This window comes from Rattus rattus, chromosome 4 (genome assembly GCF_011064425.1).
Source record: "Rattus rattus isolate New Zealand chromosome 4, Rrattus_CSIRO_v1, whole genome shotgun sequence".
Lineage (NCBI taxonomy): Eukaryota > Metazoa > Chordata > Mammalia > Rodentia > Muridae > Rattus > Rattus rattus.
The window spans coordinates 71,696,759-71,721,866 of record NC_046157.1 but is presented as its reverse complement, the minus strand read 5'-3'; the positions used below and the strand labels follow the sequence as shown (position 1 = coordinate 71,721,866).

The 25,108-nt window shown below is 40.7% G+C and overlaps 1 protein-coding gene across 1 annotated transcript in view; it reads left to right on the top strand.

Moving 5' to 3' along the window:
* Positions 1 to 6,948: 6,948 nt before the first annotated feature.
* The window catches only part of Gbe1 (1,4-alpha-glucan branching enzyme 1), a 244,499-nt gene continuing 226,339 nt past the window's right edge, over positions 6,949 to 25,108 (top strand). Inside the window, exon 1 of the mRNA XM_032900525.1 lies at positions 6,949 to 7,224. Coding sequence (XP_032756416.1) covers positions 7,082 to 7,224 — 143 coding nt within the window. The 5' untranslated portion in view covers positions 6,949 to 7,081. The remainder of the gene's footprint in view (positions 7,225 to 25,108) is intronic.

Genomic DNA, 25,108 nt, shown 5'->3' with positions numbered 1-25,108 from the left:
CTTGGGCATATACCCAAAAGATGCCCCACCATGCCACAGGGACACGTGTTCCATTATTTTCATAGGAGCCTTGTTATTGATAGCCAGAGGCTGGAAACAACACAGATGTTCCACAACGGAAGAATGGATACAGAAAATGTGGTTCAATCACCAAAAGGAATACTATTCAGCTATTAAGGAGGAGGACATCATGCATTTTGCAGGCAAAATCGATGGAATTAGATCTCAAACTTCCTAACCATCCTACTAACAAAATTCCACTGGTAAGAATATATGTGGTATACTTAGCATATGTGGTATACTTAGCATATGTGGTATACTTAGCATATGTGGTATACTTAGCATATGTGGATACTTAGCATATGTGGTATACTAAGCGATAAGTTTCTTAGTTCTGCTGATTTTTTGTCTTATTTACCCTGTGAACATAAAATCATAGCTTCACTCAAATATTTAGATTCAACATAGACAAATTGGGAAATGGCAAGCAAAGACTAGTGTCAAGGAAACTTTTTTAGTTAGGGTTTAGTGCTGTGAGCAGACACCATGACCAAGGCAACTCTTACAAGGATAACGTTTATTTGGGGCTGGCCTACAGGTTCAGAGGTTCAGTTTATTATCATCAAGATGGATACATGGCAGCATCCAGGCAGGCAAGGTACAGCAGGAGCTGAAGATTCCACATCTTCATCTGAAGGCTGCTAGCAGAATACTGACTTCCAGGCAGGTAGGAGTAGGGTCTTAAAGCCCACGACTACAGTGACACACCTACTCCAACAACACCACACCTCCAAATAGTGCCACTCTTTGGGCCAAGCCCATACAACCTTCCCAGACACCAAGGCAGTATCTCTTATTTTTTGTGCCCTGCTTCAGTGATGCTCCACTATTCTTATGGAATCATCTTATCTTTGCTTACTCTGTCTTACCCAGGACAGAGTCACAGCCCATATCATCAACAATGCATTAAGCAGTGGTAAGTTAAGAATTTTGCCTATTAGAATAATATTTGACTTCTCAATGGAGATGTTAAAACTCAGCAAGGACCTGGGTAGATCAATAATTAACAACTCTAAGAAACTACATATGCCAACTTAGAAGATTTTAACCAGCAAAATTTCCTATCACAATAGATGGAAAAAATAAGACATTCCATGATAAAACCAAATTTAAGCAATATGTATCTACAAATCCAGGCCTACAGAAGGTGCTAGAAGGAAAATTCAGGTCGAAAGAGGTTAACTGCACATTATCAGGTGCAATTGTTTCATTGAGTTTATCATCATTTCGCCTCCTTGGGTAAAGAGACATTTCTCCAATCTCCCCAAAGCAAGTCATGAAAAATAACTGTTGCACAAACAGGCCAGGACAGAACCAAAGATGAGTTCCAGAGAAGTCTTACATAGATGGCTTCTGTGTTTTCTGGTAAGGTGTGCCACTAAGGTTGGTCTGTTTGACTGCAGCTCATCCATACTGATGTGGCCCTTTGCCCTATGTTGTGTGTGTTGGTTTATCTAATGCTTTCTGTGAGTGATAAGACCTGTAACCAAAGTAGAACTACTTGATAATCGATCACCCTTGTGGGGAAATCCCAAGGTGGTCATATCCCACTACACCATGTTGGTCAGCATTTTTATTTTATGCAATGGATCAGCTACATGACTGAGTAGCTGTCCCCTTCCCTGAAATGGCCAATGGCCTAGAGAAGATATTACAATTTCTGAAGGGATTACCTGTGAGGCAAGAATATAAGCAGGCTGTGTTGTCAGTTGTATGCATTGCTGTAGGTCATGTCTGCACAGAAGGATCTTGCCTATATAAAGAAGTAATTACAATGGGAAAAAGACATACAGCTGTTCCCTCTTGCATTAACCTGTGGTTTGGTTGGGAAAATGGAGGTCAGGAGAGAGAAAGGAGGAGATAAAGGTGTTAGTACAAATTATGTCTGTACTAGATGCATTCCTGGGATCCAAAAATTTGCAACCCATGGGAATACCAGAATAAGGAGGAGGGAGAAAGAAGGTGGGAGATATCTCTTCAGGTCTAATTTCTAATACAGAGGAAGAGATAATCACCAATACTGCATGCAGATGGGGTTCTCAATGACAGAGTGCAAGAAAATGTAACAGTCAGGGAATTCAGTACATCTGAACTGCTTGAATTAGGGCTTCTCCATGTGAGCATGTGTGTGGTTGTGTCAGTGTAGGCACAGGTGAAGGACAGAGGTTGATATAGTGTCTTTTTCAATTGCTTTTCTACTTGATTCAAGTTATTTTATGTATGAGCTTTTCCCCCCATATATGAATGTACATTGCATGTGTGCAGGGGTCAAAAGGGCATCAGATACCCTGGAACTGGATTTACGGATGGTTATGAGACACTGTGTTGGTGCTGGGAAGTGGCCTATGGCCTTAATTACTGCCATCCCTCCAGCTTACTTTGTCTTAAAGTAGATTTATTTTTATCTTTTAAAAATACGTCTGTGTGCATGCGTGTTTGTGGGTATGATGTGCCTGTAAATGCCTAGAGTCCGGAGACATTATATCCCCCCCTACAGCTGGAGATGAGGTGGTTGTAAGCAGCAGACGTGGGTGTTTGGAACTGAACTCAGGTCTTCTGTAAGAGCAGGGTGTGCTTTTAACTGCTGAGCCAGATTTCTATAACCTCCACTTTATTTTTGGAGACGGAATCTTTCCCTGAAAATGGACCTGTGCGTTTCTACATTTCTTCAAGGCTGGCCGGACAGTGGGCCTGGGGATTCCCTTCTTCCCACCCACCTCATGCTGGGTTTACAGGCACAGATACACCATCATACCTGACTTTTATGTCTGCTGGAGATTCATCTCCTCACTCTGAGTATTAAACAGAGCTTTAATTATTTCTTGCAGTGTGACTCAAACATCTGAGGGACACAAGATAATGTGATTGGTACAGATGCCCTGGAAGCAGAGAAATCTGAGCAAGGTCACTAGCACTCCTCCTTGATAGGAAGATTGCATAAACTGAGGCAGTGTGAAACCAGCCATTCTCTGATGGACTGGGTTGTGGGAGCTCTTCCAGACAGGAGCTCTCGCTGACAGCAGGTCTCCCATGAATTCCAAGAACTGGGAGATTACTGGGGGATGGACAAGGATTACTCAGAGAAATGGCCAGTGAGAGGAGAAGTTTGCTGCTTACTTCAAAAGGCCTGCTAGGACTTTGCTTACGGTACAGTTAAGGAGTTATCCGAGCAGGGATTTAAGGACTGAGATGAGGCTTTAGTGGCTTTGCTGAACCCCTATCATGGATACAATCTTTAAGGGGCAAGAGAGGTTGCAACCGATAAGAGTGATTTAGAATAGCAAGTAAATCAGGTTCTGAAACTGCTAACAAATCAAGAGAAACGAAGGGAAAAGTAGACAAAAAAAAAAAAAAAAAAAAAAAGAGTCTACTTAGCTCTTGTCAATGACAAACAAGACTTTTTTCTAGCTGCAGTACCTAAGTGGGAAAACTAGTAGGAGTCTAAACAATGGAAAAGCAGTGCAGGGGAAAGTACTTTTTGTCCTGTGTTGTACAATCATTTCCCAAGCATATGCTATACACATTTTGATTCTGCAAGAAAGTTTATTGGGAGTAAAGACTTTTCACTCACCCCTAAACGTTTTTCAGCAGTCAAACATGGCTGATGTAGAGGTAAAGGCCATGGTTTTGACCCAGAGCCTGCTCGATCTAGGAATCTGGCTTGGACTGCAGGTCTAGCAGGTAAGAACACAGCTCTGATTCTCGCTCTTCCCCCACCCCCATGCAAACCTGCCCTTTCTGGGGTGGAGAAGTACATACATCAGCTCTAGGAGGAGAAAGCATGGCACCGTGTGGAGCATGATCACAGATTATAGTATTAAGGTACAATTTTATCCATGCTGTGGTCTCCAACATAGCTTTATTTATATATTGACTTTTTTTCCCCCAGAAGTAATTGATACAAGTCATGAGATCTTGTCATGCTGTATTGGACATTCCTCATGCCAAATTTTAGTATTCCCTTAGTTGTTAAATCCCAAGTCCAATGTGCAATTTCTAGAAGTGGATGAAACTTCAGAGACAAAGTTCACCCTTTGTGAAAACATTTTATTGTATGATGCTGGCCTCTGGGTGCCACACAGATTTGTAGAAGCGTCCGGGAGGAGGATAAAAGAAGGAGAAGAGGTCGAGCTAGGGCAACTCGTGCAGGTGGGAAGAGTCTCCCAGCCATAAAATTTAATATCAGAGTGCCAGAGAGGGGCTATCTCTTGACTAGCTGTTGGCTAGAGACATCTCAGGGTTGGCAAATCATAAGGGTCATTGCCATTGCTGTTGGCTGCACGTTGGAACTAGACAGGAAGTTCTTACTGCTGAGACAGCACTTACTTATGTGACATGAAGAAATCAGGCTGAGGCTAAGACAGAGTCCCTTCCATCCTGCAGCCATTTGTGTGCCAGAAGGCAGGAGATAGTTACTGGGGATAAACACTGTCATTAATATTCTTCCTAAGCTGGGTCCTGCACGTCATATTACCAGCATACCAGTTATGCACACTGGTGACAAAAGGGCAGGACTAATGGGGGCAAGCACCTGCTTTCCTATTGGACTGAAGACTTACTTCATAGAGAAGAGACTAATCTGGTAATATAAACACGGGCAAAGCCAGTGACTGGGGAGGTTGCAAGGCTCAGGTGGGACAGTAATTGAAATGATTTCTGTTGATCTACATCATCAAGTTTGTGGTACACTACTGCAGCACCCCTGTGAAGCTTAAAAAAAAATCTAAATTACTTCTGCATTCCTTGGGCATTTATCATAAATTCCACATCTTCATTCCACCATCCTCTCAGTATTAGTTCATCATCTTCTCTCCTAGACACCAGTGCTGGTTCCTAATTCTCTTCTTTCTGTTCCTCTGCTCTGCTGGACCATTTGCCAGAGAGGGTATTTCACTGTTTTCATTTTACGCAGTTTAAATGTTTGCTTTACATCTCAATATCAGCCCCTCCCCCTTCTCTCCGTATCCCCTCACACAGATCCTCCTCCCTTTCCCCCTCCCCTTCTCCTCTGAGAAAGGGGAGCCTTCCTCCTGGGGTATCAACCTCCGCACTGGCTTGTCATCAACTCACTTCAGGATTAGGTGCATTCTTGGGGAGGGTATTTTAAACACAAATCAAATCCTTAGTTTTCTCCTCAAATCCCTCTAACTACAGATCTGCAAGACCAAACAGGTACCCAGCACTAGCTCACTTCCTGGCACTGTCCTGCTTCTCTGGACACTATTGAGGCTACTTTCCTTTCTCTTCTTCCCTTTACTCCTTTGCCCTGAATACCTCAATTCCTCATTCCAGAAACACTGACTCGAATGCTATTCCTCCATGGCTGCGTCTTATTGCAGTACAACCTAAATGTCAGCAGGAAATGGTATTCTGTGAACACCAGAACTAAAAGAGGTGCATTTGATCAGTATTAATTCTGGTGCTCCTGCTCCACTGGAAATGGGCTTATGTGATATTTATGACAGTCCCATTTAGCTGTACTATGTGGGCAAGAGGTTGGTATATAAAACAAGGTAAACTAGGACCCCGATCTTAATAAAGCTTGCTTTTTAAAGATTAACACGAAGCTTACATTGTGTTTACTTTAGCATAGAGAGAATGGGCTGAAGTAGTTTATTCAGAAAGAATTATGGGCTTCTGATTTTAGCTGTCTTAGTGATGACTGGAAGGAAAGTAGCAACAAACAAACTAAGGAAGAGAATCCCCAACAAAGTAGAAATCTCAGTGCTCTCAGAATTCTCTCAGATGACCTTCTCTCAGAAGGTCCATGCCACTGCAGTACAAACTACAGTTTGTATAATGTTTTAAGAAAGACCAAGTTCATATTTCACTCTAAGTGAAATGGCAAGCCATTTAAATTGTTAATGACATTATCTGATGTATACTGTAGAGTTTAGCTAGTCTAATTATGTAAACCTGGCAGCATCAGTATCCCCTGAAAGTAGTTAAAAATATATTCTGGTATATGGATCCCAGACTCAGAATGCACATTTCACCAAGATAAAGAGGTAGCTTGCAAACTCCGGAGTAGCAGGATTCATTTCTCTTGGTGTCCAAATCTGTGCTTTTTTTAAAGTTTCTGTGTGTGTGTGTGTGTGTGTGTGTGTGTGTGTGTGTGTGTGTGTGTATGCCTGTGTATCAGTATACACGTGCCAGGGGTGAAAAATATGTGAAAACTGATTCTCTCCTTCCACAACATGGGTTCTAGGGATATAATTCCGGCTATATGCCTTGTCAAGAACTTTTTACCTAGTGATCCTTTATTTCATCAGGCCCCCAGTCCGTGTTTAAAAGGAACCACTGGACTGAAAGCTCAGAAGGTAGTTATACTTGGGAGCTTGGGCAGAAGAGTTCGTGCTTTATCACTGTTATTAAGCAGGAGAGTGCAGTACGCTTTACTGACGTTCTCCCAGTCATGTCTCACAGACAGTTTTCGTGGTGAATAGCTTGCGGAAACATAAATGCCTTTCTGATTTCTGTAGGGGGAACCAGGAAAGTTCTTGTTTTTGCTGTGACTTCAGGGATCGTGCTATCCATGTATATATCCATGCAACCTTCAAAGACTCTCTTGGTTACTCATGAGACACATTAAACTTAGGGCAGTAGGGTTGTTAAATGACATTAAGATTCTCAATAGTTTCACCACGTTATCTACACTTAACTATTGTCCTGGAGAATTTTCTACTGTTTGAAAACTATCATCCCTAGGAAAAAACCTCAGAAATGAGAGCAGGTGTTTGAGGAGAGGTGACCACTAGGCAGGAAGGGGAAGGGAGAGCAAATGGTGAGACCCGCCTCCCGGTGACTAGCCAGCACTGTTCAGGGCTCCAGGGGCCGGCCCTGTGAGTGGGCGGGGGCCGCGCTGAGGACGTGTGTCCCGGGCTCACCCTGGCCCGCTCTGCGGCTATAAAGGGCAAGGCCCCAGCGGCTCGCCTAGGCTCGCCCGGCTCCGCCCTGCTGCTCGCACACCACTCGGGCCACTCGACCCTCTCGGGCCTCGGCTACTTGGGCTGCGGCGAAGATGGCGGCGCCGGCGGCTCCTGCGACAGAGGAAAAGGGCTCCGAAGCTCAACTGAAGGCCGCCTTGGCCGATGTGCCGGAGCTGGGCCGACTTCTGGAGATTGACCCGTACCTGAAGCCCTACGCCGCAGACTTCCAGCGCAGGTACCAGGGGACCCCTCCACTGCCCTCTGCCTGCGGCCAGCCTCCCCGCGCGCTCCCCGCCCTTGTCGCCCTCCGCGCCGCCCCGCCCCCTTCGCGCGCCAATCATGTGGTGGGCGTGGCTCAGGCTTCCCGGAGGGTTCCTGGTGCCTGGAGTGTAAACTTCTTGCTGCACGTCCGCCCCGTTCGCGCGCAGTCCCCGGCCGCGCGCCCTCATCTACGTGCTGTAACAAGCCGCGCTGGAGCCACGCAGCCGCTTCTGGAACTCACAGGCCGCGCTCTGGTCCTGGGAGTTGCAGTGGACGTGACCTAAGGCGTGTGCGATTGTGCCTTTCAAACTTTGTAGTCTACTTCCGATCAGCCTTTTTGCAGTCTTCTCAGGCAGTCTTTCAACACCTTGCACCCCAGTGTTTGCTCTTGTGAGTGCATTAATCTTCTTTCACTTTAATCGTTGATCAGATCTCTTCTGGCTTAAACCAACATAGAAGAGCGACAGTTGAGCGGGTGTTGACCTCACCTTCCAGGAGAGGGAAGAGGGCATGGATAGCCAACTTGCAGAGCCCAAGTGAAAAGCCTTTAATTTGAGCTCCTCTCCCACTAGGCTTCCCACTTATTAGAATCTGCTCAGGTTTAGTCTGAAAATTAAAATAGCTAATATATAAACTACAGTAGTTATGAGTCCATTTCAAGTCTTTTGTTGGCAGTCATATTGTGATACTCGTTTCGTTCTTAAAGCCTAGATACTTCAAAAATCAAAACTACCTTGGCAACAGATTACAGACTTTTTTTTTTAAATCACAGAAAACATCGAACTAGTTAGTGACATTGGTAATTATGAACATGGGTTGATATGACTTGAAAACACAAAAACCCTTAAAGCTCACATCCTAGCTTTGTCATGTTATTAAACATATTCACATAAGTAACTTTTGAGAAAACTGCTATTTTTGAGATTCTAAAATGGTAGGTATTATAAGCAGCTCACTCCAGAGTTATTCTAATAGAGGAACCCCCCTATCCCCCAAAAAGCAACCAGCTGGGCTGATGCTCTCTTGGAGCATGTAATTGTGACCTTCGATTAAGTACTGGGGAGGAGTCTGGCAACATTTCACTCAGAATACTTAGGCCTGTGTCCCCTGAGATAATTAGCGTGTACTCCTTGAAGTTAAAAGACTTGATCAGATTTTGAAACAAGTGATTTTTAGAACAAAAGCAAACATTTTATCTATTTTTGTATGAAATATATTTACATGGATCAAAATGAAAACAATATAGAAAGGAATGTGATAAAGACTTTCAGCTCTGTTCCTGTCTATTTTCACCATATTTTTAATATATTAATATATATTATATATAAACATATATTTATATATATTTAATATAAAAATCATTTTGTTATAATGAGCACACAAATTAAAACAGGCGATTAAAGTTAATGCCCAGCTTTGTTAGAAGTGCTTAATTTTATTATGATTTTACTTGTGTGATTTGTAAAATGACCTGTAAGAAATTTCTAAAGCAAGAGTTGTGGGAATATTTTGCCTGTGTCCTGTTTCCAGTTTCCACTGGCCACAAGCAGACAAACACCATTTATTCACTTCCTTTTGTGTGTGTGTGCGTACTTCATATTCAACTCCACTGGGATTGAAGCAATTACAGTCATCGTTCATGGTTTGTCAAACTTAATGAGAGGAACAAAGGGCAGAATAAAGAAGTGAGGGAATCGGTGTCTTGGTGAAAAGTCTGGCCCAGCGGGTCCTTATGGCTTCTCTGTGACCTGCTTTCTACTTATGTCCTTGGTTCTGGGTAATTACCATTTTCCAGCACACATGTTCCATTTAGGCATGTCAAATAGTAATTTGGCATTTGGCAGTGGTGACTTGTATTGTTAGCCATTGGAGAATAAAAACTTTTTCATAGTGTCATCACGACCATTGATTGCTATGGTTTGAATGTGTCCTTTACACATTTTAGGTGCTACGGCTGGAAAGAGCTAGACTAAGCCATGAGGGTTCCTTCCTCAGGTATGAGGTAAAGCCCTTATCCTCATAGTCAGCTTGAAGCCTTGGTTAAGGAAACATCCTTTGGGAGTGGGCTGTGGTCCAATCAAAAATCGGACTTTGTGGACATCCATGACACCCATTCTAATGCTCAGGGAACATTACGGAAGAAAGGACCAGGGCTGTTAGAGCAAGAAAACGGGGGCCATACTGTAAAAATCTGTCTTTGAAAATGGCTTTTCTATGGCTGTCACGAACACACAGCGTCTGTGACCACTTTCACAGGATAGGCACCCACCCATCGCACTTCACAGCTTCACCCAGGGGCATCTTAGACGCCTCAGTCTCTCAAACTGTGAGGAGATACGTTTTTACTTTTAATAAACCATCTCTTTTTGGATATGTTGTCAAAGCCACAATACTAGTACATTTCATTTTTGGTTTATTTTAAGTAACTGCTTGTGCTTGGCCTAAAATGTCAAGACAACCATTTAGTGGCAAAGTGTGCTTATTAAATACTGCAGAAAATTTGAGGCACAATTATCAATATGTAACAGTGGGGACAGGGAGACATTTTCTTCTCGTGGATAGATCATTGAATCCTTTCCTCATCAAAATTGCTGTTTGAAATTCTGTTGTGGGGGTTCCCTTTGTCTTCTGTGATATCCAAATCTAGTGCAGAGTGAGTTGCTTTGCATTGTAAGGGTAAAAAGTAAGTTCATTAGTGTATGGTCACTGTGTCATTGATTAGCTCCTGTGGTGACGTCTCCCACTTGGCGCTTTCTAATGTCAGTAAAGCTGTTGATGTACTCCAGTCAGTTCTCATTAGTGATCGTATTTGCTTGCTCACATCTTATATGGCACTGGGAGTTGGCCACGGGCTTCTCCTCACAGCAGTCATTCACTGATCTAGGATTATGAAGGATTTGTTTTGAAATTTCCTTTTCAGTTCTTGTAGCCTGGAAAAGAGAAAGTGAAATTATGATTTTCTTTATTTTTTATTTTTCCTAGCAGCAAGCACTTCCTATTGAGATGTTACTCCACGCAAGAGGTTCTCAGCCTTTTGGTTGTGACCCCTGGAAAACTCATATTTCCGATGGTCTTAGCAGACCCCAATTCTAAGTTTATTTTCATTGCTACTTCACAACTGTAATTTTGTTACTGATTGGTGTCTCCGTCCCTAAGACACTGAGAACCACTGGTTTGGCTTATCTCCTTGTCTAAACAGAGGGCTGACATTTTGAGCACTGGTCAGATACATACAATGCTTGATTCCCAGTGAGTATGCTTTGTTTAAACTTTATATACTATTTCAGTGCATATTATGATATTTCATCTTTCAAACATCATCTTACTAGGATACATAGTTTTTCTGGCTTGCCTATGAAAATCGGCATAATACCTGGCAATACTCTACTGAGATTAATCTTTCTTTACTAATACTGTTCTTTTTATTTTTATCTGTGATTATGTGTATATGTGTTTGTGTGTGTGTAGGTAGTGTGTCTTTGTGAGTGAATGCCGTGTGTGGGTATCTGTGGAGGTGTGTGTGTGTGTGTGTGTGTGTGTGTGTGTGTGTGTGTGTGTGTGTGTGTAGGTGTGTGTTGTGTGTGTATCTGTGGAGGTGTGTGTGTGTGTAGGTAGTGTGTCTTGGTGAGTGAGTGCTCTGTGTGGGTATCTGTGGAGGTATGTGTGTGTGTGTATGTGTAGGTAGTGTGTCTTTGTGAGTGAATGCTGTGTGTGGGTATCTGTGGAGGTGTGTGTGTGTGTAGGTAGTGTGTCTTTGTGAGTGAATGCTGTGTGTGGGTATCTGTGGAAGTGTGTGTGTGTGTGTGTGTGTGTGTGTGTGTGTGTGTGTGTAGGTAGTGTGTCTTTGTGAGTGAATGCCGTGTGTGGGTATCTGTGGAGGTCACAATTTGGAAGATGAAGTTATAGACAGTTGTTTCCCTGTGTGGACTGCTGGGAACTGAATCTTGGTACCCTGCTGGTGCTCGCAAGTGCTCTCTCTTATCCACTAAGCCATCTCTTTAACTCCTATTAAAGTTGTTCAGAAGAAGTTCATAAACATTGAGGGAGGAGAACGTATTGAAAACAACAACATAAATTAAAAAAGAAATCCATAAACGTTGTCTTGATAATTTATTATATAGATTCCTTCTCATTAGCACTGTATAGTACTGGCTTTCTTGGCTCCTTGTAACCATGGTCTTCCTTTTTCTCCATGACTTTTGTAGGTTTTACTTCGGTATCCTTCAGACCATATGGTATAAGTCATCCAGGGTGACTCCCTATTCGCCATGTCTTTATCTTCTTTATATGCTGTTTAATTTCTGCATAATATTCTTTCCTTAGACATTTAAATCTTCCTTGTAGTTTCAACCTCTTGAAGATACTAAAACTCTGTCTTCGCTCTAGATTTTTGTGCTGGTCTGCACATTATTCTAACGGGCTCAGTCTGGGGCCTATAAAGCCCAGCGTACATAATCTGAATGTACAGATTTTCACCTCAAAGCTGTTTTTTTTTTCATACCCCATCTTGCTTGTAGTATCTTCACTTATGAGCAACTCAGTCGTGAAACCTAGCATTTTCTTCATGCATGTGTGATCATGTGTTGGGATGAATGGGTTCATGTGTGTATTTAGCCTTTTTTGGAATGATTCTCTCATTCCTCGAATTCAGTAGGCTAGACTGGCCTAGTCAGGAGCCCCTGGGGTTTGCTTGTCTGTCTTCCGAGGCTTGTCTAACAAGAACAGTGCACACCATCTGCCTTTTTACCTATGGCTTCTGGGTATTGAACTATGCTTACAAGGAGAGCACCCTAACAAGTGAGTCATCTTCTATCCCTGATAAGTTCTCAAGTACTTTTCCCTTCATCTCTCAGTTTAGCGATTGCGTCATTTGCCTTTTTGAATATGTGCTATGTGCGAATCTGCATGGCTATTGTTACTTTATTGCAAGCTGCTGTGCATCTAGACAGGTGTGAGAACAGGTTCCAAGCTGCTACTTCCTTTTCAGACTTTTCGCCCTACTCCATCTGTTCTGCCCTCTTCCTTCCCAATTTTCATGACTGAATGTTGAAATAGGTGTATGTGATCATTGTCGTGGTTTAAATGAGAATGTCTTCAGATGTGCCACTGTTTGAATCCTTGGTCCCAGTTGGTGGTGTCGTTTGAGGAGGTACAATAGGTACAGCCTAGCATTCATGGTTATAGACAGGCTTTGTATGGCTAAATTCTCACCTACTTCTGGTTTTCTCTCTCTCGGCTTTGTGCTTGCATTTCTACCTGTGAGCCGTCACTCCCTGTTCCTTTTGCCATTGCTCCACTTCTCCATCATGGACTGGTAGCCCTCTGGAACTGTAAGCTCAAGTAAACTTTGTTTTATAAGCCGCCTTGCTCATACTGTTCTCTTACAGCGGCAGAAAAGTAACTAAGACAATTAGGACACTATTCTGCCTGCACCTTTGCAATAATCACTCATTTCTGTTAACCTAGGCCCATCTGCACTGTCTGCTCCTTGTTCTTTGTTCTAATCTAATCTCTATGTGTATCTCAGATCCTTCATCGCTCAACAAATCTCAGTTTGTTCCCTCTAATAAGATATGGGGCGGGGCTGCTCTGTAAGGGATACTAAAAAGTCTTTAAAATAATTAGGAGCAAGGTATCTTTTTTCACAGTTATGTTCCTTTAACACTGAATGTTGAATATTTCCTTCTTATAATTACCTGTATATACAGTTTAGGAAAGTCATTGGATAGAAAGCAGGATGTCAAGAAGAGACATAAATTCTGTTCGTTATTGTAAGAGTGAGTTTTTTAGCTTAGTACAAGAAAATTATTATGCAGACCTTTTCTTGTATCTTTGATACAATAATGAACAATACATTATATCAAGTAGACATTTAATACACTTATGGATTCTAGCATAAAGGTGTGCCAACACATGCCGCTTTACTGTGTAGTGTGTGTTTTGATGGAGCTCCAGATCAGGCTGTGGTTTTACATGTGCTATGACTTCTGCTTCGTGCATTTTTTGCTTCTGTCCCATGACAAAATCCAGTATACGTGTTGGGACACAGCTTAGAATGTTTGGGTTTGAAGTGTCAGGGATCATACCCACATTTTTTTTCTCATAGCACAAGACTTTTAAATGTGACCTACTGGTCTACTTTTCCCCCTTACCCCCAGCTACTCTCTGGATTCTGAGGAACATCAAATGTCAGTGGTTTTAGAAGGCAGGGAGAAGCCAGAGTTCATGCAGCTGACCTGCTTTCCTATACTGGAACACTCATTTGCAACAGAGTTCTGTCCTAATTCCAGAGTCACTCTTAGGTTATTGATAGCAGTGGCCAAGAGTCCCTGACCTCTTGTCATTTTCAAAGTGTCTTGAAGTGACATGATAGGACTTCTGTTTAGAACAGGCTCCTGGGCCAGCTGCACCACCTTGGAATAAATCTCTCTTTACATGATAACTTCTTGGTTTCATTCCAGCTCTCGTGACGCTGGGCCCTAGGTATGTGATTACATAGTCCTTATGGAGTGTAGGAGAGGGTTAGAGCAATTGTGCTCTTATTTGGAAACATAGGCTTTTGTTAACAGATATTAAATGAATGGAAGTCTGCTGTTCCTTCACTTAAAGTTAGGATGGCATGTGCTGTAAGAACACACACACACACACACACACACACACACACACACACACACACACACACACACACAGAGGAACAGAATTATTTTCTCATGGTGATATCTGCTCACCAGTATTTGTTCATTGCTTTCGTGAATCCAGGCTGATTTTATGCTTAATGCATGGAGCCCTACTTCATTTTGTGTTGGAGGTAGAAGGAACCTGGAACCTCAACAAAAAGACAACATTAAACATGCAGTTTTATAATTCACATTTATTGTTTTATTTAATCATTTCATTGCATATTCTTTGCAACTGTGTAGCTATGGCAACTAACTTGTAAAACTTGATTTGTGTGTGTGTGTGTATGTGTGTGTGTGTGTGTGTGTGTGCGCGCGATTAATGTTTTCATCTAAACCTAACTTTTTTTGAAGGTGAAAAATTAATTAAAATATATCACTTTCCATCTCTCCCTCTTCTACCTTACCATGTCCCTCACTCCCTCTAAAATTCATGGCCTCTTATATTAAAATTATTGTTTTATACACACACACACACACACACACACACACAGACACACACACACAGGAACAAATATGTAAATATTTGTTCATTAATTATAGCTTGTTTTTGTATGTTTTTTGGTACAAATGACTTGGTATTGGATAGCCAGTTAAGGGATCATCCTTGGGGAAGACTAGTTATCTCCCAGTAGTCTCCAGTTGCCTGTGTAGCTCTTCATCTGCGACTGGAGCACTGTGAGATTTCCCTCACCCACATTGCCATGCCAACTGGTGGTGTTCTAGTTCAGGTCCTGTTTAGGCAGTGATACTATTGTGTGAGGGTTTTTTTTTTTGTATCACACTCTTGCAGCAGACGTCCTGGACCTTTCACCCTTGGACTGTTTCTGTCCCCCCTCACACTGTTCCCTTAGCCAGGAGTATAGGGTTTGTGTTGCGGACATACACACTGGGGTTGGACACTCCTTGTTCAGTGGCTCAACATTTAGTAGTATAGCTTTTTATATACAAATAATCCGGATAATTTTCTCTCTACCCTTAGGTTCATTACATGCTAAATATGAAAACATTATGGAACGGTTGTGTTATAAAGTTTAGGAATAAGACGAGGCTGGATCCGCAGCTCTTATAATTGTCAAATAGTTTGAGTCCAGGGATGGCACTTTCATACTCAGTGGACAAAACACAGAAAGGTGCTTTTTAAAGTCCCTTGAGGACTAAGGATATATGCAAAGATCCTTAATGTGCCACAATTTGATGCCATTAGATAACTGTCCAGCTTAAATATTATTTTCACTGCATTTTATTTTGTAACATTCTTTAGTTCACTTAAAAAAAAAATCAAGCTCAGACCCTCCATTCCACACTACTCTTTGTTTTTCTAATTAACTGTGTTGTTCTTTCTGGAGGGACTCACTCTTTGTCCTGGAGGTGATTGGATGAATGAGGTGAGGCAGGTGGCAGTTTTAATCACAATGTAGTAGAGAAGGAAAAGAGCATGTTTAAACCTTGATCCTTAATTTCGAGTGGAAATGAGGAGGTAATTGCCAGGTTCACTGTAAGCTGAAGGCAACATGAGTCCCGGGACATAAGAAGCACAAAGCTGCTTTCTCTGAAAGCGGTAAATGCTCGCCTGCAGACACCCAGACTCCCGTCCCCTTGATCTGTCCTCCTGTCTTCTCTCTTTCATCTGACTGGTAAGTGTTCATATTCTTGAGCATCAAACAGCTGCAGGGATTTTCTTCCCCCCGAACTCTGGATGTTTCAACAGATGATCACACTGAGTTTACTAATAGCCAGGATAACTTTGAAAATAGGACCGATGTGCAAGAAGGAAAACAGGAAGATAGTCACTTCAGTGTTTGAAAATGAGGGTGTGGTCCAAACATGTTATTCATGATTGTTTGTTAGTGAGAAAAAAGCTATAATTGGTGGCCCTGCCTTCTTTTTTTTTTTTTTTTGTTATTTGATCTTGGATGATGTCAAGGTAGTTTTTTAATAAACCTGTTTTTTTTTTTTTTTTAACCTATAGGAAATAAAGGGATGGAATCTTTATACATATTTAGTGAAGCTATTGAACAGTCATCTACAATGAGACACATCTCTCGGCAGATACTCTAGTACTGTAATCTCAGACTGATGTTTCTGAGTTTATATTTTGCACAAGTACAGTTGGAGTTTTTAAAATATCCAGCAACTATTTGCTTTACCAATGATATGCATTAGTAAAAACCATCTACTTAGTTTTCTTTAGTAAGTTCCTAAGGGTTACATTTAGGCACACTGTTAAAGAAATATGGGGCTATCTCTTACACATCTAGTTCCACTTAATAGAAAAGCTAATGTTATAGCAGTAGAGGGTTAAATTTCTCCCAGAAATTAAAGGTGAAAAAGTTTTGGCTTTCAAAAGGATCGGTTTATAGCTTTCTGCTCTTTGACATTTAACTTTAGGATTTGATTTCTATCCTCATAAGATTAACAGGCAAAGCCACATCCATGGTCTTACTGTGTAGACATGTAGATTTACACTGTTTATTTAGTCAGACATAGGCTAGCTATCTTGATCTTTCTGAGTACCAGTTGCTAATCAAGAGTGTGCTGTGGTTCCTTACCTGGAAGTGAGCCTGGGCCAACAAGGCTTTAAGTTGCATAGCCTCTGCCTAAGAGATGCCACATTCCCAACTCACAGTGCTTCCCAGAGCTCTTTCCCTTTCCAAAGAGGAGGCATCAGTCTGAACAGAAGAGCCCCAGTGTAGGATGATGTCATACAGGTGAAGGCAGGTACAGAGGCCTGTCATTGGAGGAGAAGGAAGGATGGGAGGGAGAAAAGTTTGAGGGAAGAGGAGAAAGCAGCGGATAGAACATGGAGGCGGATGTTAAGATTACTCTCTGCACATTTACAGGTTGTTATGAATATTCTTAAGGGATGGATACATACAGGGCTTTGTATTCTAGGTGGGCAATTATATCTTATCAATTGGATCAGAGGTTATTGTGTTCTTTCATGTGACGATTTTAGTTCAAGAGAGTATGTGGTGACTGGAGACACTGGGCCGCCACAGACTTGGGATGTGTATTTCCGGCATGGTGGCAACCTGCTTTGGGAACTAGATGGGTAGAGAGATTGTTACCAGGCTCGGAAAGAAGCCTGATATGGGATGGAGCAGAGCGGGTGAGAGAGTTTGTTGATTGAGATAAAGCTATTCACCAGATATTTTGGGGCACTACAATGCCGGATTTAGTGTGGGGTAATAGACACCTTTTTTTTTTTTTTTTTTTAAATAATTTTATAGCAACACCGCAGCAAGGAGATCAAGGAGTACAGTCCATCATTTCTAGGGATAAATACTCCTGAGCGACATCCAGCCCCTCCCTCCTCCTGGCCCCCCAATGTCACTACCATATGCTCATCACTTGGGAGACCTGATCTGTGTTTATTTTAGATTCCTTTCTTGGAGAACTGTAGAGACATTTGGCTGCCTGGCCTCAACCATGCTGAACTCTTTGTTGCCTTAATCGATACCATGTCTTGGGGAGCTCTATTGTCTCCCACAGACAGTGTATTCTCTCTCTCTCTCTCTCTCTCTCTCTCTCTCTCTATATATATATATATATATATATATATATATATATATACACACACACACACACACACACATTTACATTTCAAATGTTATCCTCTGTCCTGGTTCCCCCTCTGCAAACCCCCTATCCTCCCCCGCTCTCCCTGCTTCTGTGAGGGTGCTCACCCACCCACACACTCCCATCTTTCTGCTCCGACATTCCCCTACATGGAGCTTTGACAGGACCAAGGGTCTCTCCTCCCATTGATGCCATACAAGGCCATCCTCTGCTACATATGCAGCTGGAGCTAAGGGTCGCTCTATGTGTACCCTTTGGTTGGTGGCTTAGGCCCCGGGAGTTCCTGGGGGTCTGGTGGGTTGATATTGTTGTATTCTTTAAAAATAAGAAACATTTAAAAGAATTGCTTCACACATTATTAATGATAGTTGGGTTATCTTTCAGTTATTTGGAAAACGTGATATTTGTAAGAGAAAATAATGGATTTAAAATGTCAGTTAATTTATGTTCTGTTTTTTTTCTGTGTTTGTATGTGATGTACATGTGAGAGTGTATACATGCACACTTGCATATGATCTTGTGTGTAAGTGGGGGTATAAATATGCCACACTATTCATGTGGAGGTCAGAGGACACCTTGCTTTTGAATCAGGACCTTTTTATTGTTGGCTAATGTGTGTCCTACATGATTTGGCCTATTAAACTTCTGGGGATCCTCCTGTCTCAGCTTCTAAGCAGCACAGAAGCTCAGAGATAACCGGCACCTGTGCTACTGTGGCTGGCTTTACGTAGGTCTTCGGATTCAGACTGAGGTCTTCATGTTTGGATGCTTTACCCATTGAGTGATCTCAACTCCTGGGCTCAACCTTTAACCAAGAATTGTTTTGTTGTCTAACCATGGATGTACAAACTTAGGAAACTTTGCTGGTCAATCATTCTGTTTTGCTTTAGAGATTGTGATGCATAATTAGAACTGTCTTGTCAGAGCGTACTTTTCAAATAGATATAGGCTTATGTCATCACAGGCAAGTGTCACAGGCAAGTGAAGTGACTTCATCTCTGATGACAGAGTAAAGGACAGTTTGTGCCAGGTGAGATTCCCTTTTGGTGTCAGAGGACAAGGGATTTCTGGAGTCATACCGGTGTTTTCTTCCTAAGAGAAAGGGGTCAATTTTCCTTTATCCTTCTCTATTGTTAGAGACTGTAGATTAATTAGTCACCAGTACCTGAGATGCTCCTGCTTTAATTAATTAGTTTCTGCAATTCTTCCCTCAGGTAGACTCACCATTATCCCAGGATTCTGAAGTGAGTTCTCAGTGAGTTCCTGGCTGATATTTCTGTAGTCCCCTTTCCCAGCCATTGTCTTTGCATATCAAGAACAAACAAGCTCCCAACATTTTGATCCTTCTATTCCTTCTGTTCTTTTGTGTTTCTGTTACCTGTGAGAGCTGTCCATCCTCTGGACCATTTCAGGTGGCAGGCCTGGTTTTGGTTTTGAAGCTGTGTTCCCCATTGCTAGAAATATAGTCACTGGAGATCTCTTTTTGTTTTACTTCCTCCTTGTGGCTTTCAGGAAAAGCTATCTACTGTCCATGCTGTACAAAGCACAAGTCGCTGGACAACACCACACAGAAATAGGAAGACATGACTAGAAATACTGTTATCAAAACACAGTATTTAATGTAACAGGTTAGCAAGGGTTTTAAACTCCTAGGACATTTAATGAAAGAATTACAAATTGTATTTAAAACCATTTCACTTCGAAGCAAATAAAGGCTCACAGGAAGTTTCAAAAATAGCACAAAGGAGGCTCCAGGACCCTTCACCAGGCTTGCTTTTGTGGTATTCTATTGAATAACTGTAGTGTGGTACCAATACAAGGAAGTTGAGGTTGGTGCAACCCGTAGACCTTATTCACGTTTCTTCAGTTTTACAAATGCTTATTCTTGTGTGTGTCTACTTCTTCATGGTTTTATCAATGTATATATTAATGAAACTGGCACCGCAGTGGAGATATAGAATTGTTCTGTGACCACAAAGAAATCCCTCATGCATAAAATTCATATTACTCCTGTCCCACCATTCCTAAATTTGACAATTACTGACCTAGTTTCTAGTTCCATAACTTTTTTCATTTTGAGAATACTATATATATTATATTATATGTAATCTTTTGAGACTGACATTTCTTCTTCCCTCCTCAGCACAGTGCCTTTGAGGCATAGCCTAATTGCATGTAACAATGCTTTGTTTCTTCTTGTTACTGAGTACTATTTCATTGTGTGGGTGGGCCACCCGCCCAGTTTGTTTATCACTTACCTGTCGGAGGTCATTTGGTCATTGGATTATCTTTAGGTCTTTGAACTATTTCACTAAAATGCTGTGAACCTTCATGTACAGATTTTGTCTGAGATAAAGCAAGCTAGTTATATAATAAGCATGTATTTACATGCTTAGCATTATAAGAAGTTGTCAAACCTCTTCCCAGCGTTTCTGTTTCTGTCTTATCATTTATGAGCAACCCAGTTCGGCTGCATGCTTGTCAGGGTTGACACAATATTTTATTAGCCTCCCATTAGTTACGATGTATGTATATGTATTCATCCTTCTAATTGGCATTTTTTCTCAGAGTTCATTAAAATTATCATTGAGTTATTTGCTATCTATATGCTTTGTTTGCTGAAATGCCTGTTTATGTATTTTGTTTAGTTTTCAAACTACGTTAGTTTTCCTTCCTTTAAACAAGTATTTAAAATTGAGAATTTTTTACATATTCCATATTATCATTAAGAAATCTTTTCTCTCAGAATGTGGCTTGTGGTTTCACCCAGAAAAACAGCAACAAGAAATTCAACAACAGCAACAACAGCAACAACAACAACTAGGACAATGATTCCCAGAACCCATTTTCATTTTGAAGTCTAATTTCTTGAACTCTTTTTTTTTTTTAATGGGTTATATTTGGTTTTGTTCTTATGAAGACACTTCCTAGTCTTAAAGATCTGAAGTTAGTTTTCTAATGGTTTTACATAGTGCATTTAAAAATGTTGGCTTTTCAGTGTGAGTTATTTTTTGTTGTAAGGGTTAGGTTAAGCTTACTTTATTGACTATGAATCTTGGATTCTCATTTTATGTTATAGCATGCTGGTCTTTTCTCCACCCTAACTGAAAATATATAAGCAATTATAATTGTAATATACATTATGGTTTAATTACAGTGTGGGGATGAAGTATTCTATCACCTTCCTTATTTGTAATGACATCTTAAACACGTTTCGCTTGGTATCTTAACATATCTAAAAACTTTAGGATGCAGAGGAAAATCTGAGAAAAAAATAATTTAATCTCAAATGGGTACTTTTATTGTTTTTCCGGTGTTTAATTTTCTTTTCTGTCATTTCAGAAATTATTGATTTATATTCTAGTTGTTGAAAATTTATGTAGCCCTCATTTTATTTTAGACTTTAATTTATAATCTTATTTTGTTTTAAAATGTTCTAAGATTTTATGTGATATGCTTAGAATGTTTTATTTGGCTCTATTATGTACTAATGGGATAAATATAAGAAATACATGTTTTTAAAATCTTTTACTCAGTTATTTTTTCACTAGATCTAAATGACAGGTTAATCCTTTCAACCTTTTTCTGATGTTTGTAACTGTAGGAGTGAATTTGTTAATTCTTAACTAATGCAGTATCAATATTTTCCAAAATTAGCTTCTTTTTATCTAACTGAAATTGGCCTTTGGTTTATTTCAGTCTTACTATTTACTTTGATGTTTATCAGGGTTGATTGTTCTAGAAATACTGCTAGCAATTGGAGCACATCAATTTCCAAAGAATTTGGTTAGATGTTGAAATAGAACTGTTAGTACACTTATTTCACAAAAGTTGCAAAACTTTATGTACCTTTACATATGGTGAGAAGTTTTACAATATAACTCACTCTAGGGTACATGGCAGTCCATATATTAACTCAACTAACTAAGTTCCTAGATTGGTTCGAAAGACATAATAATGACTTTTTCAAACCCTGACAGAAGGGAAAAGGGATTCCATCATGGCCATCATGGGCACGATCCAAGTTGCTTTTTCTTGCCTCTTCAATATGACTTTCCTGATTGTCCTTGGAGTTTTAGGGTGACATATAAAAGGTGACTTGCACAGAAGACACATTCCCCAGAAATTGTGTTCCAGGCACCTGAGTCGTGGTCTGCTCATTAATTTGGTCTGGAAACCTATTCCCACCATTCTCTTTGTCTCCGGCATTTTTCTACAGGACATAACAAGTGCAAATACAACGGGCTCCCTGCCTGACAGCTGCTCAATTAGAGATGAGAACTTAGGCAGGAGAATAAACCCAGTGTACTACTGACGAAAGCATAGTGGTCCTGCTAAAGAAGGGGCATGCACCACCAAGAACTGCGCTTTCAATTCTTAAAATTATTTTTCTCTAAAAGGAAGGATGGATCTTTCAGGATGTGGACAATTTGATGAGACTTGAGATTTAAAGCACTAGATAAGTCATTAATCTTCATTAAAATAATTAGTCAAGGTATCATGTGACCTTATACAGGGTTTTGTTACTTAATTTGGAAGATTCCTTTCAAAAAAAGGGTTCAGTTGCAAAATTCGCTTGTCTAAGAATTGCCACATTGTGTAAGCATTGAAGCTTGTAAAATACACTGTAAATCATATCTAATGATAGACCAGCATGCTTCTAGCTAAGCTTCTAGACAAGCACACTTTGGAAATGAGAGTTGACTATTTTTAGAGGCAGTGAGCAATTTCGAAGTAAGCTAAGGTACTCCATTTTTGAATGAGTCAGGGGGATATTAAGCTTAGTGTCACTTGGCTAGGTAGATTCTAGGGACACAAACAAGTGTCTGGTGTTTCATCCTTAGCTTCCCTTAAGTTTCTTGCTTACACCAGCCTTGTCTATTCGTAATATAATATGAACCATGTGTACAATTTAGAATTTTCTAGTAGTCACAAAGGCAAAATAAATGGAGTCATTTAAATGTCCATTATGTAATTCACTGGATTCCAAATGTCATCCCAACATGTAACTAACAGAATTCTGGTCATATACTTTATATTTTACAAATTTGGTCTTCATAATCAGTTTGTTTTCCCCTTACATCACATCTGGGCTCTGTAGCAGGTGCTAGTGGCTACTGCGCTCCACAGGGAGGGTGTAGATTATGCGTCAGGCGTAGGGGCCATTCTGGGAGAGTTAGCATGACCCCCACAAGGAGGATGAAGATAAAGATTAAGTAAGTAGCAAGATTCAGTCTGCTTTGTGTTTGCAATAGAGGTAATTAGACCCACAGAGATTACAGTTTTACCTAAGAGACTCCCCAGTTATTGAACCCTGTTTTTTTAATACTCAAAGATTTAAAGGAATGGTATCGGTAAACATCAACAGAGAACAATCCCACGCAATTAACTGGATGGAGGTAAGTGGGTAGCCATGTTTCCCCTCCATCCTTTGAGCCAGCTAATCTGGCTCTTAATTAATTAAGGTGATTTTTATTGCCAGATTCATTTCATATTAAATGAATTATATCTGTCCCATAAAGCAAAAATCACAAACAATATAATGCAAAAGTATGGGCCAAAGTAAACCTGGTAAAGATTTAGTTCTTGATGAAGGGACTAAGAATGTGCCCCCGCTGTTTAATTGAAGACCTTTCTGGGCACGCCAACCTCACTTACACTTAGGCCAAATGACAGCTGTTCATAACTCTGCTGTCCCAAGGATTTTGCTTCAGAGCAATGGTGACTCATTATGACTTGCATTATTCCACAGTGGACTTTAACAGAGAGGAGGGCTGGAAAGATTGCTTCTCTGTCACTCTTAAAATAGTGACCACGTCCTAGTAGGTTCCTGCATGCTGGACACGTGGGTGTCATGTATTTTATGACCTTTTCTTCATGACATATGCTTGTTTCCTCTAGATCAAAAATTTATCAGTGTTCGTACTTGCATTTAGTGGTCACCTATTTCTAATACCTCATCATTCACCCTGTAATGATACCGGAAACATTTCTGTTTATGGGTATTTGACCTGTAGCTATCAATCATGCTCTTACCCGAAGGCTGCTTTTTGCTCTCTTCAATGTTATGTTTGCCTTGGTCCAGCCTGGTTTACCTAGCATCCCTGGATGCTACATGCGTGCCTTGAATTTAAGAATAGAAGAATATGGTTAGGGAGCACATTTTTGTCTTCTGGTGCTTTCTTTAGCACTTAGAATAGAGGTTTCCACTCTAGGGGTGTTTTGTAAATATCCATTGACTAGGGGTCTGGTCCAGCTTGTTCTGTAATATTAAAAACCTAGAAATATTTATTACTGTAGTTGTTTGGGTATCCCTAGGAATGTTTGAGAGTAATTCTTCAATCATGTTGTGTCCTGTGGTGGGCAAACCCCGCACACGCACAGCTTAACCTTTCTCCTGTCTAATACAACTGCGAAGAAGATTGTAATTTGTGCATTGTGCTTTTATCGGGTTGCTGCTCCCAATGCAGTTAGTGTAATTTTTCATTTCCTACAGTCCTCGGGCAATACTGTTTAACATGCTTTCTATTTCAGAACATTCTTCTATTTAAAAAACCGGTTGTTTTTTTTTTTTTTTTTTTTCCTTCCTTGCCTCAGGGCCCACATGGTTTTCTAGCTAGGCCAGTAATTTCTACCCTTGCTGGCTTCACTCACCTTCACTGTTAAAATTCTAAGTAGATCTACTTTGGACGTCTTAACTGATTGCTTCAGGACAAAGTTAATGCTGGGATGCTGCTGATTTGCTCACATTATGTCTGGTTGGCAACAATGTTATTTATTTTTATTTTTATTCTTGTGGTGGTGTATGCCATATTTAGTTACTAAATGGAACTTGGACTTTCTACTTATTGAAAGATAAAATTTTCCAAGATGACATTAGCCACACTAGAAAGGGAAAGTGATTCATTGATAGTTACCCTACCCCACCATTTTTATAGTTTCATTCACTAGGTAGTCTTAAGGTGGTCTTCTTAAGGCTACAGATTAGTCAAACAAGTTGTCTGCATCACTAGCTCCAAGATCATGGATTAGGTTTGATTTCTTTTTAAGATGAGATAGAATTCTAAGGGAGATTTTAAAGCCATTCTTTGAGATAGACTCTGATAATAAATAATCTAGAGAGAATTAGATTTTTCTTAGACAATGCCCAATAAGGAAGAGCGTGGACAACCAGGCCTTTGTTCTCATTGTTGAGGGAGATGCTGAAGCAGCCGTTGACGTCATCAAGAGATTTTAGGAAATGCCTATGTAGAGAACTGAGGCTATGCTAAAGTCAGAACTTGGGTAGGCTATAAATACACGATTGTGTGTATCTTAGATGCGTATTGTCTGTGTAGCTTTGACGTCACGCTTTACCTTGATCGGAATTTGGCCTCTTATCCACTGTGCTTATTTCTGTGTACAGACATGAGGGAAGGGCTTTTCTCCATTTAGAATAGTGAGCCTAGTATTAAGGAGCAAGGAAGAGCCCTTCTCTTGTTGATGGATGTAGTTTGCTTTGAAATTTATGACTGCTCCTCTCAGTTTTCGTCTGGGTTGACATATGGGAATCCAGTCATTGATTTACCTCAAGTGGAATATGCAGCTTGTTTTGTCTAG